Source organism: Nycticebus coucang, chromosome 15, assembly GCF_027406575.1.
Source record: "Nycticebus coucang isolate mNycCou1 chromosome 15, mNycCou1.pri, whole genome shotgun sequence".
NCBI classification, from domain to species: domain Eukaryota; kingdom Metazoa; phylum Chordata; class Mammalia; order Primates; family Lorisidae; genus Nycticebus; species Nycticebus coucang.
The window spans coordinates 11,667,268-11,683,568 of NC_069794.1; the positions used below are offsets into that span (position 1 = coordinate 11,667,268).

Below are 16,301 nucleotides of genomic sequence, written 5' to 3' on the forward strand. Positions count from 1 at the left end.
GAAACAGGGAAATGGAGTGCTGTCCAGCCACAGAAAGGACATGTTTTAAGGAGGAAAAAGGAATTTTGCTGAGCCCTCAGGTAACATGAGGAAGGAAAGCATACTTTGGATTTAGTGACATGGATTCACTGATGACTACAGCAAAGGCAATTTCACTGAGCGTGGAAACCAAGAAACGAATAGAATTGAGAGACCAGAAAAGTGGGGGCAGGCAGCTCTTTCAACCACCCCAGCAAATGAGAGCAGCAAAAGAGAGGCAGAGTGGCAGGTGGGATAGAGGAAGCCTTCAAAATCATGGAATGCTGAATGCGCCAGCCGTGTCCTTGGAGAGAGGTTGAGGTCGCCGAGCTCCGGCCCGAGGCACGGGGGCGCCCGGGTGGCGAAGATGTCGGCTTCCTTAGTCCGTGCCACTGTCCGGGCTGTGAGCAACCGGAAGCTGCAGCCCACCCGGGCCGCCCTCACCCTGACACCTTCAGCAGTGAACAAGAGAAAACAACTTCTTAAAGACAAGCCTGAACACGTAGGCGTGAAAGTCGGTGTCCGAACCAGAGGGTGTAATGGCCTTTCTTACACTCTGGAATATACAAAAAAAAAAGGGAGATTCTGATGAAGAAGTTGTTCAAGACGGAGTGAGAGTATTCATTGAAAAGAAAGCACAGCTAACACTTCTAGGAACAGAAATGGACTATGTGGAAGACAAATTATCCAGTGAGTTTGTGTTTAATAACCCAAACATCAAAGGAACTTGTGGCTGTGGGGAAAGCTTTACTATCTGAAACTTCAGGACTCCTTTCGCTATGAGCTCCAGCAACACTCATGGATGGGTTGGGGCTTACTGAAGAAACCATGTGATTGTCACCTGCTTAATGTGTGGCTCCCTTGTAAGGAAAATAAAGTGATGCATTTTGAAAAAACAAAAACAAAATCATGGAATGCTGAGGATACGGATTCCAGTATAGAGGGAGGGACTGCTCGGATTCCAGGATATTGGAAAAGGGCGGGGGCTTGGTGTGTAGGTACGTGTAGGTGTTAAGTGGAAGAAGATTCTTTCCCTCTTTTCTTGAAGCAGGTGGCAAAGTCAGCTATGAGAATGTAAGTATGGGAGTGAAGTGGCAATCCGGTTAGGAGTGGAGGTTTAGAACCAAGAGGCCAGCGGCGTGGCGCATGGACGCTCGTTTGGTGGCTCTGACCGCAGCAGGGTTCATGGGACAGCAGAGCCTCGGGAAGAAGAACGTGGTTTCAGTCCGTTCTGTTCTGGGGAGGCAGAAGGTGCACACACACATTTTAAAAAACTCTCCCTTGGCAAGACATGATTGCAAGAGGGACTTTACCTAACAATTGTAATCAGTGTAACTGGCTTATTGTACCCTCAATGAATCCCCAACAATAAAAAAAAAAAATAAACAAATAAAAAAAAAAAAAAAAAAAAACAAAACTCTCCCAGACAGGAGGAGTCGGGAGTTCTGGCCGTTCTGTAGGGACGCTGCAGTCCCTCCGAGGCGCAAAGGCAGGCCAGAAACAGGGTCTGGGGCTCGCAGACCGCAGCCGGGAAGGGAGGGCGCGCTCTGGCTCCCGCAGCCCGCCTCGCCCAGCCAGGCTGAGGCCGCCCCTTCCCGCCCGGGCCCCGCCTCGGATCCACTCCTAGGAGCTGCTTCCTCCTCTCCCGCGGAGTCCGTCTGTTCCTGAACCTCCTCGCGGCCGACTAGCGCCCGCTGGCCTGACGTCACCGGCGCGTTCACCAATGAGTTAAGAGGGACAGGGCCGCAGCCGAAAAGTGACGGGAGAAGCAGCCAATGGCCGGGAGGAGGGGCGGGCCGAGACAGGGGTGCGAGGGGAGCGCCCCGCGCGTGGGGAGCTGCAGGCTGGCAGCGGGGAGTTGGGGGCGCGGCGGGGGGCGGCGCGCGGGCGGCCCCTCCCCTGCCAGCTGCAGGCGGGCGCCGGGAGCCGCCGGAGTTTCCGCGCCCGGGAGGGAGATGCGGCCGCGGCTCGGGCTCCTTGCAGGTAACGCGCGGGGCGGCCCTGCAGGGCCGAGCGCGCCGCGGGGTGAGCGGAGTTGGGCTCGGAGCGGACGCAGGCTCCCCTGTGCCGCTGAGCCCCGAGCCCCACGCGGCGGCCCGCGCCCGGGGGCGGTGCTGGTGGAGGAGTCGGCTCCCAGACCCGGGCTGCAGCCGCGGCCGGGGTCATCGGGGACGCGGGCCCCGAGCGCCCCGGTGCAAGCGGCACACGGGACAAAGGGCGCGGCGTGGAGGCTGCGCGCCTCTCCTGCCCGCGCCAGCCGCTCTGGCCCCTGCGCTCCCTCCGCCCCGGCCGAGGTCACCGCCCCGCCCCTGCCCGCTCCAGCCGCGTGGGCTCCCCTCAGCCCGCGGCGGGTCTCGGGGGCGGCCACCTGGCCGCGGGGCCCCGCGCCTGGCCGCCAGCTGGCCGCTGTGAAGGCGATGGTTGGGCACAGCCGGGCCGCTTGGCCGCCTGCCCTGGGTTACGAGGCGGCTCCCCCGCAGCGCCGCAAGAGCCGGCTGCTCCACGCTCGGCTGCCCGGCGGAGCGGCGCGAGTGCGGGGCCACCGAGCCGCCACTCCGCGGCGTGGGCTCGGAGTTCCGGGAAGCTGAGCAGGTGGCGCAACCACCGCCTCGCCTCCTGCGAATGCCGCGGGGCTTCTGGTCTTGTTGATGTTGTGACTGGGCTGTGTGTATGTCTTCTTCTTCTTTTTTTTAACCACGCACAAAAGGAGGGAGGAGTTAGAGGGACGCTCTAGCCACTATGAGTCATCCCACACTTTGCTCTTTCCCTGGGAGAGCAAATGGATGGGGAGAAATTCTTGGTGAACAGTTGTAGTAAGGACTGACCAGATCCCCTCCCTGTCCTCTCTCGCTGCAGTCCCGTCTGTGCCTGGCGCGTCCGGGATGCAGGAGGGTTTTTAAAGTGACTGCCTGCGGACCGAGATGGGAAACTGGCTACAGTAGCAAGCTGGAAACTTTTCGGGACAGTGGGACTGTGAATGTCGAACCACACACGTTCTTGCTATAGGCAGCCATGGCCCTCGTGCATTACTGAACTTAAAAATGGGAAGCGGGTCACAACGGGACAATACCTTCCTCAGTGGCATATGGCTCCACACTGCACCGGACAGGGCGGTGGAGATGGCTGGCTCCCCTGCCGTGAGAGGCTGGGGACAGCAGCAGAGCCCCCAGCTCAGGGCCATCCAGGCTTGGTCAGAAACCATCGTACTTTTTAGTCTTATTTCCAGAGGCACTGTCACATCTCATGACAGTGGGCAGCCGGCTGTGTGGATGGATTGCTACTGATGAGGTAGAAAGGCCAGGCTGAGGCCCCCAGACCTTTCTGCGCTTGTGGAAGGATATCTTCAGTAGGTGGCTACTGCTAATTTTTCCAGGGTGAATCATTTAGTTTTGGTCTCACCATTCTGCTAGCTGCAGTCCAGGCTGCTGTGTCAGCCATCACTGGATTCTTGTGGCTGAATGACATTTGTTCTTGGAGGGTCCCTGTTGGAGGTCTTGTTGACCTTTGCACTGATGATTAATTTGTTTTAACAGCCTGAAAACTGAGGTTTGATATTCAAAGTTTTAGAGATTGGGGTTGAAGGGGCCTCTGCTTTATCCCAAATTAAGCTACTGTTGAAGGGACAGTTGGTTCTGACCTAGGAGTCAGGCAGTGATCAGAGGCTGGCCTTTTCTACAACAGGCTGGTGCACTCTACTTCCACTGAGGCCACTGTGGGGTGCCCTTCTTCTCACCCCACGAGGGGAACTTACCTTCCAGCCAAGGCGGAGGAGCAGAGGGTCCCAGGCAGGGAGAGGGATAAGACAGGGTGGCCCAGTGCTGAAATAGGGGTCTCTTCCTCTGTCATGGCTTGGGAATGAAGGAGAGTGGAGGGGCTGGTCCCCCATCTCTACCGCCTCATGTGGCCTGTCTCGGATCATTGCAGAACAAATTATTGGAGGAAGACGACTTGGAAGCAAGGTTGCTGTGTGTGGTTTTGCAGTTTCTGCAACATAGAGGTGCTTGGCTAAGGAAGCCATGTGCCCTGGGTCTGCCCAAGAGAAAGATGCCCCTTGCTCAGTGGCACCAGGAGCCATCTGCAGGAACAGCAATGGCAACATGGGTGTTCCCAAGACAGGTGATCAGGGATTAGGCACCAGGAGCTAATTTCCTCTAAAACATGACAATAATGGGAAATGGGAACCAATTGTTTGCATACATTACCTCATTTAATCACTACAACCTCCTGAAGAAAGTAGTGGTACCCTATTGTGTGGATGAGGAAATTGGTCCTCAGAAAGACTGAGTAGTTCAAGGTCATGCAGCCAGCAAGTCCAGATTTATCTGTCTGCAGAGCCTTTGCTCTCATCTACTGGACTCTGAGAACTTTGCATGTATTTCTAATACTTTATAGTTCTTTTTGCATTGGCTAGTAAAAGGCATTTTCTGAACTATTCTGCTATGTACATTGTATAGTAAGTCTCTTAAATGAAAAGGGCATTTATGGATATTTTCAGTGGCAGCAAAAAAAGCAGAGTCCTTGGAGACTAAAGGGAAAGTAGCCCCTGAGATAGAGGAGTCACTGTAAGGAGGAAAGAGCCAGCCAGAACTGAGAGAGGACAGAGTGGAGCAGGTGGCAGGAGGAGCTGGGGACAACCTGTGGATTCCCTAATGTCCCTATAACACAATGGTTCTCAACCTGTGGGTCGCAACCCACAGGAAGTGTATTAAAGGGTTACAGTATTAGGAAGGTTGAGAATCACTTCTGTAACAGAAGAGGAAGATTTCATTCTAAGATTGAATCAACCATCCCTTTGACTGCCCAAGAGTCTGGGCCTGGCCTAGGAGGGCACCCAAGTGTTGGGTCTACAGCCTACTGGGCTGTTGCCTAACTACCAAAATGATTAGTCTGTTGGGGTGTATCTGAGGTACAGTAGCTACTTTAGGAGCACAAAGTATTTTTCCTGTCTCAGTATTCTACCTATAAGGCCATTTGAACCTCATGACCAACTTGTGTGAAGTCACATTCAAGTATTTGGGGCTAAACCAGAAAACATCAAAACCAGTTATGAGACCTTGGGTCAGCTCATGACTCTTATGTACATTTAAAATTGTTACAAATTATTTGTTTTCCTTCACATTAATTTTCTAAAACAATTAATTCCTATTATTGTCATATTTTAGAGGAAATTAGCTTCCAGGGCCTAATCCCTGATCACCTGTCTTGGGAACACCCATGTTGCCATTGTCTGTTCCTGCAAATAGGTTTACCAACCAGGGACCTGGTGCCATTGAGGAAGGGGCTTCCTTTACTTTTTTAAATGTAAACTTCAAATTAAGTTTTCTAATAAGAACACTTATTCTGGCGGTGTCCATAGCTCAGTGGCTAGGGCGCCAGCCGTATACACCAAGGCTTGCGGGTTCAAACCTGGCCCGGGCCAGCTAAAACAACAGTTGACAACTGCAACAACAAAAAAAAATAGCCAGGTATTGTGGCAGGCACCTGTAGTCCCAGCTACTTGGGAGGCTGAGGTAAGAGAATCACTTAAGCCCAAGAGTGTGAAGTTGCTATGAGCTGTGGTAGTGAGACTCTGTCTCAAAAAAAAAAAAAAAAGAAGAAGAAGAAAAAGAAGAACACTTATTCTTTGCATTTTAAGTCATATCTACCTAACTATTCAGTCTTTTAATTTATACCTTTTTTTTTTTTAAGTAGCAGGAAATATAAGCATAGTGACATGGTGGTTAGGCCTCCATGGTGACTAGTATTGTGTTTGAGGTGTATTTGAGCAATGATTTATCCTTTCATTGGAAAAAAAACAAAACAAAACAAAAAACCAGATAATGCCTGGAATGTTACCCCAGCACCTGGGGAGAGCATGTCTTACGTCAGTGAAAGAGTTGCAGAATCTCTAGATGGCAAATATGGACCTCCTTGTGGGCTCTGGAAAGGGTCAGCATTACCATGAAATGGGGTGTCTCATTGCCTGAGGGGTCTGTCTCCACCTTTACTCAGGAGGAAAAGATGCCTATGACTTCAGATGGTCTATTTGGCTGACTTCTTATTGATTCTAATCTGGGGGCTGGGACTGGCTTCTATCTATCTCAGAGGAAAGGACAGGGGTGGGTCCCTTAGTAGGAAAGACAAGAGCCTTGGCACCAATAAACCACATACAGTAAACCCTCATTTAACATCATCATCATTAGGTTCTTAGAAATTTCAACTGTAAACAAAATGATGTTGAATGAAACAGCCGTATTTGGGGACCTCCTGTAGGTTCTTTCAAATAAAGTCATAGGTTTCAAGAATCTATTGATGACGTTAATTGAGGACTTACTGTACCCAAGGGGATTTTCTAGAGAAAATCATTCCCTGTGTTTCATCCTCTTGGAAGGAAGTACTAGTGATAATTGCCAACCTCCACTAAGCTCTCCTGACATCCTGGCAGTGCTGGGAATTTCATTTGACCCTTGTGACTGCTCTGTGAGGGACGCACTATCATCATGTCCATTTCACTGGTAGGGAAACAGGCCCAGAAAAGGTAAGTAACTTGTCGAAAGTTACCCAAGATTGGAACTAAGGAATCCAATCTAAACATCCTGGTGCATCCAAAGATAGCACCCATTGAGGGCATGGTAGGAAGTGGGGGCAGGTACAATGTGATTTGGGTGGATTCTAAGGCAGGAAGCTGTTAAGCAACTCTCACTACTAGACAGTTTTTACACCTTGCAGAATGCCACAGGAAGTAGGCTCAGAGAGGATGGGACATGAAGACCACACACCTGACACATGGCAAGGCTGGGACACTGACATTCCTGGTCCATTTGAAGGAAAGTTCAAAATAAGTGTATATTTACTCTTTCACCAGTATTAAAGGTCATGTCCTCAGGTAGAACAACCTCCTTTCTTTGAGATAAAGCTCAGCCCTATCCTGTCCCAAACCATTCATCTTTCTACCTGTCCTCTGCATGGAAACCACTAAACTGGCCATCAGTCATTCAATCATGTGCCCTGCTCTGTGAAACTCTTCTCTCCCAGGCTTTCATCTCACTGGCCTGTGCACCTAGGTCCTGCAAATAGAATTGGGATCACATTTTATACACACCCTCCCCGACACATGCAATGTGCTGAAACCCAACAATGAAGATTTATTGTTTTTTCTTGCTTTGGATGAGGTAAGATGGTAGCTTCTTTCTTTTAAGCTTTGTTAACTGGTACAAGGGTAATTAAAAATGATTTGTCTTATGAGACTTATAAATATGAGATTTCATTAAATTAGTGGGCAGGCCAGCATCAGAAGCCTGAGGACATCTGTTTGGACAGACCATGTGGCAGGGCTCAGGCATCTGTGTGTGTCCCAAGTGACTTTCCTGCCCACTGGAGTTTAGAAACCACAACTTAAAAGTTTTTAATGATCACGTCCTATAAAATTGCAGCATAAATGACTACTGTTTCACTTACAGTAATAAGAGCTCTGATTTACTTACAGTAAATATCTCCACTCTGGAAGTACATCCACCAAAATGTCGATAGCTGTTTATGTGGCTCTTTTTTTCCTGCAGATTTCTAACCAGCATAATGCTGGAGCCGGGGGCCACCCACCTGCAGTTTTCAGAATGGCTGAGCTGGACACTGACTTGGATCACATCCTTCCGTCTTCTGTTCTCCCTCCTTTCTGGGCCAAGTTAGTCGTGGGATTTGTTTCCCTCATGTGTTTTGCACGGAGCTACGATGGAGATTTTGTCTTTGATGACTCTGAAGCTATTGTTAACAATAAGGTTTGTGTCTTTGTACTCCTCTGGTAAACTTCTGTTAAACACTGGCCTGCACCTCAGTAATCACCTAAGTTTGCGCCTCATTCTTTTTTGGGAAACTCAGGTCAGGCATTTGCCGGGGCCCCAGTTCTTTTCTAGATTTTCCACCCTCCTACTTCTGGCAGCAAGGTCTCCAACCTTTGCATGAATTCGTCTCTACCATCAGGAGGCTCGGTCTGCACATGTATCAGAGATTATGAGGCATGGAGATTACAGGGCATTGCAGACTAAGTACTTCAGGTTATGTGAATTTTTTCCAGAATTGTTTTTTAAAAAATGATGCATTTGCTTCAGTGATGGGCAGGTGTGAGCACCTGCTGAAAGCTGCATTCTCAGCAGCACACAGCAAGCTGGCCGCTGCTTTGTCCTTCACTGAGGGTATCAGGACAGCCTGCTGCCAGCAGCTGCGGCAGGAGGAATGTGCCACCCCTGGGTGCTGCACTCTGCTCATTTCATGTTTAGAGATTCAAATTTGCTGAACTTGCAAAATCCCAGTCAGATTTGCTCACCAGTGGCTGGCTGCTGTATACTGGTGCAGAGAAAATGGTATTCCTTTTTACTCATTAACTAGAGTTAGGGGAGAAGAAGTAGGTTTGTGGCAAGGGAAGGAAAAGATGCAAGCTAAAAGAAAATCAGAACAAGGCTCGGCGCCTATAGCACAGTGGTTATGGTGCCAGCTACATGCACCAAGGGTGCAATCCTGGCCCGGGCCAGCTAAACAACAATGACAACTGCAACCAAAAATAGCTGGGTGTTGTGGTGGGTGCCTGTAGCCCAGCTACTTGGGAGGCTTGAGAGAATCACTTAAGCCCAAGAGTTTGAGGTTGCTGTGAGCTGTGACACCACAGCACTCTACTAAGGGCGACTTAGTGAGACTGTCTCAAAAAAAAAAAAAAAGAAAAAAAATCACAACGAGAAACTTAGAAGCAGGGAAAGTTCCAGAAACAACTCTGCAATGGCACAAGTTAGAGCTTTTGTGACACAGTCTAGCTTAGGGGTGGGGAAACTTGTGGCCTTAAGGTCACACATGGCCTTCTAGGTCCTTAAGGGCGGCCTTCAAGTTTATGACAAATCTGTTTAATAAGGAGTTGTGGTTATTCAACAGATATTTTGTGTCTGTTCCTTAATTTAGGAAGAGGACCTGAAAGAATATAAGAATCCAGCTCTAGTGGATATAATTGTAGCAACTCTTTGTAACACTGTTATTGAGTGCTTTTACAAATGTGAGGTCACAGATGCCAGGACATGAGGAGGAAGTTGTTTTCATATCGGAAATGTTGAGGAAAAACTCGTGTTCTAAAGGGGGAAAAAAAAATAACTGATTGGCAAGCATTTCGTTTGTAACATAATATTGATCTCCATTTTAGTGGCACAAAGTAGAACATTGTTAACGTTTATTCTAATTCAGGTTTTTCATTCAGGGTCACCCATCAGTTACTGTAGATGATTACATTTCAGTTTCTTTTCTTTTCTTTCTTTTTGCAGTTTTTTTGGTCGGGCCTGGGTTTGAACCTGCCACCTCCAGCATATGGGGCTGGCGCCCTACTCTTTGAGCCACAAGTGCTGCCCCATTTCAGTTCCTTTTCAAACTATGCCTAAAAGAACTAAGTTGTTCTAAAACGACTATGTCAAATTGGTGGCTTAATACCCATAGAATTGCTTCTCTCACAGGATACTTTATTTTTTAAATTCCATTCTTCATTTTGGTGAGAGTTTCTTGACTCTTCTTCTTTTATGAAGTGGGAGATAGATATAAAGTATTGATCTAGAACCTATGTTGAAAAATTTTGGCCCACCAGACAGAACAGAAAACCTGAGCCTTGTTGTGTGGGTGGCCCTAGCTGTGGGTGTGCCCGTCTGTCCTGTATGAGGTGAGGCAGATGAAGCTGTTTTGTGGCTCTACTAAACTCTGCCTTGGCAGTGTTTCCTGGGGCATCACACTGTGCCCCTTTTGTTAACTTGCTAGCCCTCCCCGTTTCCTTTCCTGTTTAATGAAAGGCACTCCTCTGTTCACTGGCACCGTGCCCACGGTAATGTGGAACAGGCTGCTGCTGGATTTTAGTGATGTTAAAGACTATGTTCCAGAGGCTGCCTTGGAGTGTGGAGTTGCCTTTTTTGTTCCACGAGATGTGATCCTATTGGAGACAGTGAAGTGAGGAGGAATTTCAGACACAATGTATGTTTTCCATAAATCATTATAAGGAAAAATTGACCTTTCTTTCTGTAGCACACCCTGCTGTGTGTAGGCTCCACCTAATCAAATATTTAGAGCTGCTGGTGGTGTTCATTTCCTTTTTAAAGGTAAAGGAAGATCCTCCACCCTCCCCCCCCCACAGCTGAATGAGTACTTTGGTGATGATGCAAAAGAAGTTAAGCTTCAGGTTTTGTCACCCTGTCAACTAAACTAGCAGGTGGCTTGCAGACACTCACCAAATAACCAGCTCCTGGGGAGGCAGGGTGGGTGGTGCACTCAAGACCTCTCTTGGACGTGAGAGGCCCCTTACTGTGGGAATGAGGTGAGCAGTTTTGCATCTGTCACCTCTGCTCAAGCATTTCCTGTGAGTCAGCAAGGACTTCAGTAGCAAATACTGAACTCCACCTGTGACGGGGACAGTTACTGCTCTTTGGGGGCATCCATCCTCTGATCCGCTTTTTGTTTGGGACGTTCTTATTGCTCAAGATCATTTGATTAGGAAGCCGGCACAGACCTGGGCACTTCTCTCAGGCATGCCCACCTGTTGGAGTCGGGAGCTAGTCATGCAAAGAAAGAGTCAGGATGTAGCTGGCTAGTCCCTGAGGCATCCAGGAGTATGATTTTCGGTTGTGTGCACTTCTGGCTGCTCAGCCCCATTCTGGTTTTCCACCCCACATGGTGAGTCTGTGAGTGTCACACTCGCCCTTCAAGTATTCATTTGCCTAACTGAGTCAGAATGTGTTTAGTTACCACAATAAAGAATCTTGACTGATATTCTAAGCGATGATCAGTGCATTGTAATTCTAGTTCCTGAAACACCCCTGCTTAATTGTGCCTTAAAGAGAAAATTAATCGTCAGCTTTGCGACTTACTCTGTAGTGCTTTGTTTGTCTTTTTTCTTGATAGACACAGTTTAAGCCATCTAGTTTCACAGTGTAAATGTAAAAATAAAAATGCACTTTTAACTGTGGTGCAATACCAAATTAGATTACCTCAATAGTAAGTTTGAGGACAGTTTTTCATGTGTAGTGATTTTTAGCTTTAAAAATTATGTGGAAGGTTTTTTTGTGGGGGGGGGGTCCAAATTGTACACTATGCTAAGCCCATGGATATGAGAGGTTAATGGTGATTCATTCAACATGTATGAAGCACTTTCTGTGTATTCCCAGCAAATTCAGATGGGGCCCAGGCCTTGTAGAGCCCCCACCTAGCAGTGCAGATGGATAATGATCATGGGATTACAATCCCAGTGTGCCACATGTTGGGGGGACAGGGCTACGATGCCCCAGACCCACAGATGTGGGGTTGGCTCAGAAAGGGCAGAGCTCAGTGGTTGATATATGAATGGTGGGAGGAGTTGAATTGTAAAGAGTTGACCGTGACCATTCAGGGGAGACCTGCGAAGCCTTAGGGATGGAGCTCACGGGAGCCATAGAGGGCACCATGTCAAGTTTCATGGGAACCAGAGCACCTCAGGCTGCGGTAGTCCCCTAGGAGGCGGGCTCTGGCACGTGGGCGGGTGAGCCAATGTGTGGTTTGAAATGATCAATACAGAGACCACATCTGAGGATACAGCAACCCCACAGGCCGTGGCCTCAGGGCAAGGTGACGCAGCTGGGCCCAGGCTGGTGGGAGAGGTGAGAGGGGCAGATTTGAGAGCGCTGAGGAGCTCAAGAAGAGGCTTGGCGAGGGTGTCGGTCTAGGGCTAAGGGAGGAGTCCCGACTGCCTTGTCTAGAGTGTCCCTGGTGTGTCTCCGCAGGACCTCCAAGCAGAAACGCCCCTTGGCGACCTGTGGCACCATGACTTCTGGGGCAGCAGACTGAGCAGCAACACCAGCCACAAGTCCTACCGGCCTCTCACCGTCCTGACTTTCAGGTGACGTGTAACCACACAGGGCCCGGGACATGGGCATGGTTTGTGCCTTGGGGTGCTGAGGGTTGGGGAGTCCCATCAGTGGTTCCAGTGAGGTATGGGCAGGCAGGCGTGCCATTAAGAAGGGTTTTTGTGGATAAGCAAATTAAATCCAGGTCCCTGTGGGGTACCAGGAGTAATGAGCAGTATATTCTGCACCTCAGAATGCAGTCCTGCCTTTTGGCACTAAACGCTTTAGCTTTCCTTATGATTTTCCTCTGCTTGCCACTCCCTTTGGCCATGTCCATTTGTCCCTCTACGCTTAATTATGTTTCCACCTTTTCTTCAACCTTCTTAGCTTGACAGGCATTATTTATCTCGATGCTATTTTTACCGATCTGGCACAACATCTTCCCTCCTCCTTGTAATATTAATGTCTTCGTGCACAAGCCTTTTTCTCCAGACCATTGCTGTGTCTCTGCGCCTGCCATGGTGTGTCCAGCCTGAACACTGTGTGTTTGCCACAGGGTTAACTACTATCTGTCGGGCGGCTTCCACCCCATGGGTTTCCACGTGGTCAACATCCTCCTGCACGGTGGCATCTCCGTCCTCATGGTGGACGTCTTCTCGGTACTGCTCGGCGGCCTGCAGTACACCAGCAGAGGCCGGAGGGTGCACCTGGCGCCCAGGGCATCCCTGCTGGCCGCGCTGCTGTTCGCTGTCCATCCTGTGCACACCGAGTGCGTAAGTGTCGTCTGCACACATAGGAGAAGTGTTAGGACATCCTAGTGTCATCTCATTTCCCAAAACAGGTGCCCTTTATGTGCTCATCTTGTTTCTAGAGCTAGAGAAAGTGTGCTCTGCAGACTCTAAGCACACAGTGCAAAAGCCCCATCAAACGTTGGAAACAATTATACCTATTTCAAAGACATCTCTGGTGAAAAATCGCAGAGTGCTATATTGGTACAGACTTTAGGATAAGGTGTGGCATGACCTCCAGTCCTCCTCCTGGGCAGCTTCTGTGACTACACTAGCCGGGAAGGTGCGAGCGCTGAGCATTGACTGCTTGGAGACTGAAGGCCAGAGGCTACAAACCATTCTTCAGCAAAGGGTCTGATGCAGTGTTTCTGTTAGCTCACAGCTTACTGCTGTACAGAATACTTTCCTACACCTAATACAATTGTCATAAAGATACCGTGATATCAATTGGGCTGTTGTGACAATTTCCACTTACCAATGAGGAAATGGCCTGGGAGTATAAATGAAGGATTTATCCAGGGGAGGTAGCCTGAGTGTAGGATCGGACTCACCTTCTGGGCTTGCCAGGCCCCTGCTGGGAACTGCTCCTGAAGTCTTCCCCACCTTCCTTCTCCTCTGTCCCATGTTATTTTCTTCCCGATGTCAGACGTGGCCCAGGTGATTGGCAGCTTCTGGCAGGTGCCCGACCTGTCTCCATTCCATTGAGCTGCTGGTGCACGTATTCAGTACAGGCTGTGTTGGGATTTAACTCGATGCTCGTGAGGTTTTCAGGAACTAGCCCACCTCCACCCCGTGAGGCCTTTGAAAGTGTGAGTCTGCATGGGCACCGACATAACAGATTCTGTTTGAGCCATGCGTTCTGTGAGCCTGGCCTACCTGGAATCACAGCCTGTACTACCTCGCAGTGGACTTCTGCATTTAATATGGATTTAAATACCTACATTTAGCCAATTGTATTGAGCTTCTTGAATAAATTTCGAAATGAGCAGAATTCCTATTTTTAGCACCTGGGTTTATAATATTAAACTGTTCTTTGGTATCAAGAGTATGGTGGAGCTGTTATTACAGCCTTCTCCTAATATTTTTTTCTTACTAAAGCAAATTCAGAGGACTTAAGGGCTTGATAGACTGGGACAACTGTTGTTCGATTTTATTTATGAGTTCTTATTTAGTGACTAAAACCAATTTAGAATCTGTTTTGGTCTGAATTCTGTTTGTTGGGACCCAGAAATAGTCTACACATTGATCATAAATAAGAGACTGGACTATGCTGATTTCACTGGAAAAGTACTAATTCACTCTCCTGCTTCTTATCTAATTTAGCATGATCTTCAAAGCAACATGTAATGTTTGAATTTTTAACCAAAGAAAATTTCTAAAATTCTCATTTTAAGTATTGAGAATTTGATATATAAAAAGCTTCTAATGCCAAGTATAACTAGATGTGCACACACACATACGCACACTCCAGACCAGGGCAATCTGGAAACATGTTAATCTTAAAAGTCCACATTCCAGATCTTGAAGAGGAAGCTGAGGCAAGTCTAGCTATAAGAGAGAATGGAGTATTTGAAGAATCCCTTATCTCTCTGTCTCCATTCCACGACAGCCATTCCAACTCAGATTTCAGAAAAAGGGTTATGGATGATTGAAAATTAGCATTCGCAGATGGACGTCCCATATGTTTATCTTACATTGTTTTGTCAAATAGTATTCAGTTTCCCTTTATCTGTATTCCCCTGTTATCTTCCACCCTGCATTTTAAAATTCCAGCTTTAAAAATGTGCAAAAAGTGGGATACGAGGGAAACATGTGGTGGACGAGTCCTTCACAGGTGTCCCGGCCAGCACCAAGGAGGCAGCCCAGCTCGCTGGTGAGCCAGGCCAGAGGCCTGAGTGACGGCTGGGCGCAGCGTCCCCAGGCTGAATATTGATCCCTTGTGGGATGAGCACAGTGGGGACTTGAGTGGCTCTCATGCCTCTGTTTACATGTATTGAGAGAAGGTAGTGGCCTTGTGGGCCCCTGCAGGTTTCAGCGACAGGAATGTCTTTATGTTAACATTTGTGTTCTGTGTCTTTACCACTCTTCAATGAAAACACCGAAAGTGACTTTCTCCACTGCAAAGAAGCTCCTAAATTTTCCAGTCTTCTAGAATGACCAGCTATCCAGTATTCCCAGGACTTTCTATTTTAAAACCAGGACAACCTGGGCAAACGAGGAGGACTGCATCACACCACAGGCTAGCCACATCCCGGTCCCCAACTGGTGGTGCAGAAATTAACCTTGGTGTTATTTGCTTCCAAACTGATATGAGAGCCTCTCTTGTTCAAATATATCCCCCCAGACCTGTTTGTAGATGAACAAGGCCTCTGATATACCATTTTCTGCTGAAGGGAGAGCAGCTACAGAGGACCAGGCAGCCTCTGTCTGTTGGTGACACTAGGAGGCCCCAGGGCTTCTCTGGGGACAGGAGTGTCCCATGTGGATTTTACTGTTTGTCTTCCTCAAAGCATTGGGGAAGATTTCAAGTTGCCCGAATTTGAGTATCAGAGAGGGAAACAAGGGCCTCCTTGAGAGGTATGCTTGTCCAGTGAACCCAGGACAAGGAGGATTGAGGTGGGGAAACCTGCCCCATTCCTTCTCATGACCCCTGAGCAGCTGGTTCCTAGTGGGGAGACAACCCTGCTGCCTGCTTTATGGGTTCAGGGGCATTGCAGTTATTTCTCCAGAAAACCCTGTTAGGAGTGTTTCATGTTATTTGTAAGGAAAAAAAAAATAGCCTTTGTAGAGAAGTCTGCCTGAAAATACATGTTATGCAAATGTCAGAAGGAAAATAAAATCTCTTCCTGCGTAGGTTCATCCTCAGACCATGATTGGATACAGTATCTTTTTGGACAGGCTTTTAACATTATTTTTTTTCTGGGAAATCTCTAATCACTATGCCAAAAATTCATTGTAAGTGAATTTTTACTTTCTTATTTTTACAAAATACTCCTTTGCTTTAGAACACTTACCATACTTTAAAAAATGTGTTTGTCTTTATGTGAGACAGTATAAAGTACGTTGCTTCAGGTCTCAGCACTGTCCTTAACAATCAACAAAAAGAAAAACATTTCTTTAAAAATAAGTTTATGATGTTTAAGGTTCATTTCAGTGTGATTCTTCACATGTGGCTCAGCTTGGACCAGGGGCTCAGACGGACTGGTCCCCTTGGCCTTCAGCCCTCATGTTCGTCCACACTGTTTCCTTTCTCTCACTCACCCCATGCCCCCTGGTCTCTGGTCCTTCTTCCCCAGGCTTTCTTGGACCCAATTGCTCTGTGGGCCCTTTGGCCGAGCTTCTCCGGATTAGCTTTCTGTCCCCTCGGAGGCTGGAATTCTGGTCCTCCCCGTGCTGCAGACAGCAGCAGCTCTGCCACGCCCTCCCCCCTCCCTTCTTGGCCTGAGGACCACCAAGACGGGGTGTTCTGGCTGCTTCCTCACGGGCGGCTGTGCCACAGATACAACACCCTGCCTCCCCCAGCTTCTGTGTCCTTTGTCCTTTTCTGCTGCTCCTGTTTCTGGAAGCACTCCATGGGATTCACCAAGGGAAGTAACTGGGAGCTGCACCCACCCCCTGCCAGGCTCTGCCCTGGGTAGCTGCTTCTGCAATTGTGTCACTGCATCCCTGTTGAGTTTGTAGCCCTGGG

The 16,301-nt window shown here is 48.5% G+C and overlaps 1 protein-coding gene and 1 pseudogene across 3 annotated transcripts in view; both read left to right on the top strand.

Moving 5' to 3' along the window:
- Positions 1–310: 310 nt before the first annotated feature.
- On the top strand, positions 311–787 carry LOC128566820 (iron-sulfur cluster assembly 1 homolog, mitochondrial-like; annotated as a pseudogene).
- Positions 788–1,868: 1,081 nt separating this feature from the next.
- Positions 1,869–16,301, top strand: part of TMTC4 (transmembrane O-mannosyltransferase targeting cadherins 4) — a 62,608-nt gene continuing 48,175 nt past the window's right edge. For 2 of the 3 annotated variants that reach the window (XM_053563620.1, XM_053563622.1), the window contains exons 1-4: positions 1,869–2,001; positions 7,557–7,772; positions 11,763–11,878; positions 12,382–12,598. In XM_053563620.1, coding sequence (XP_053419595.1) covers positions 7,611–7,772; positions 11,763–11,878; positions 12,382–12,598 — 495 coding nt within the window. In that variant the 5' untranslated portion in view covers positions 1,869–2,001; positions 7,557–7,610. Of the gene's footprint in view, positions 2,002–6,276; positions 7,170–7,556; positions 7,773–11,762; positions 11,879–12,381; positions 12,599–16,301 lie in introns of those variants that run through there. The other variant, XM_053563621.1, reaches the window with a different exon arrangement.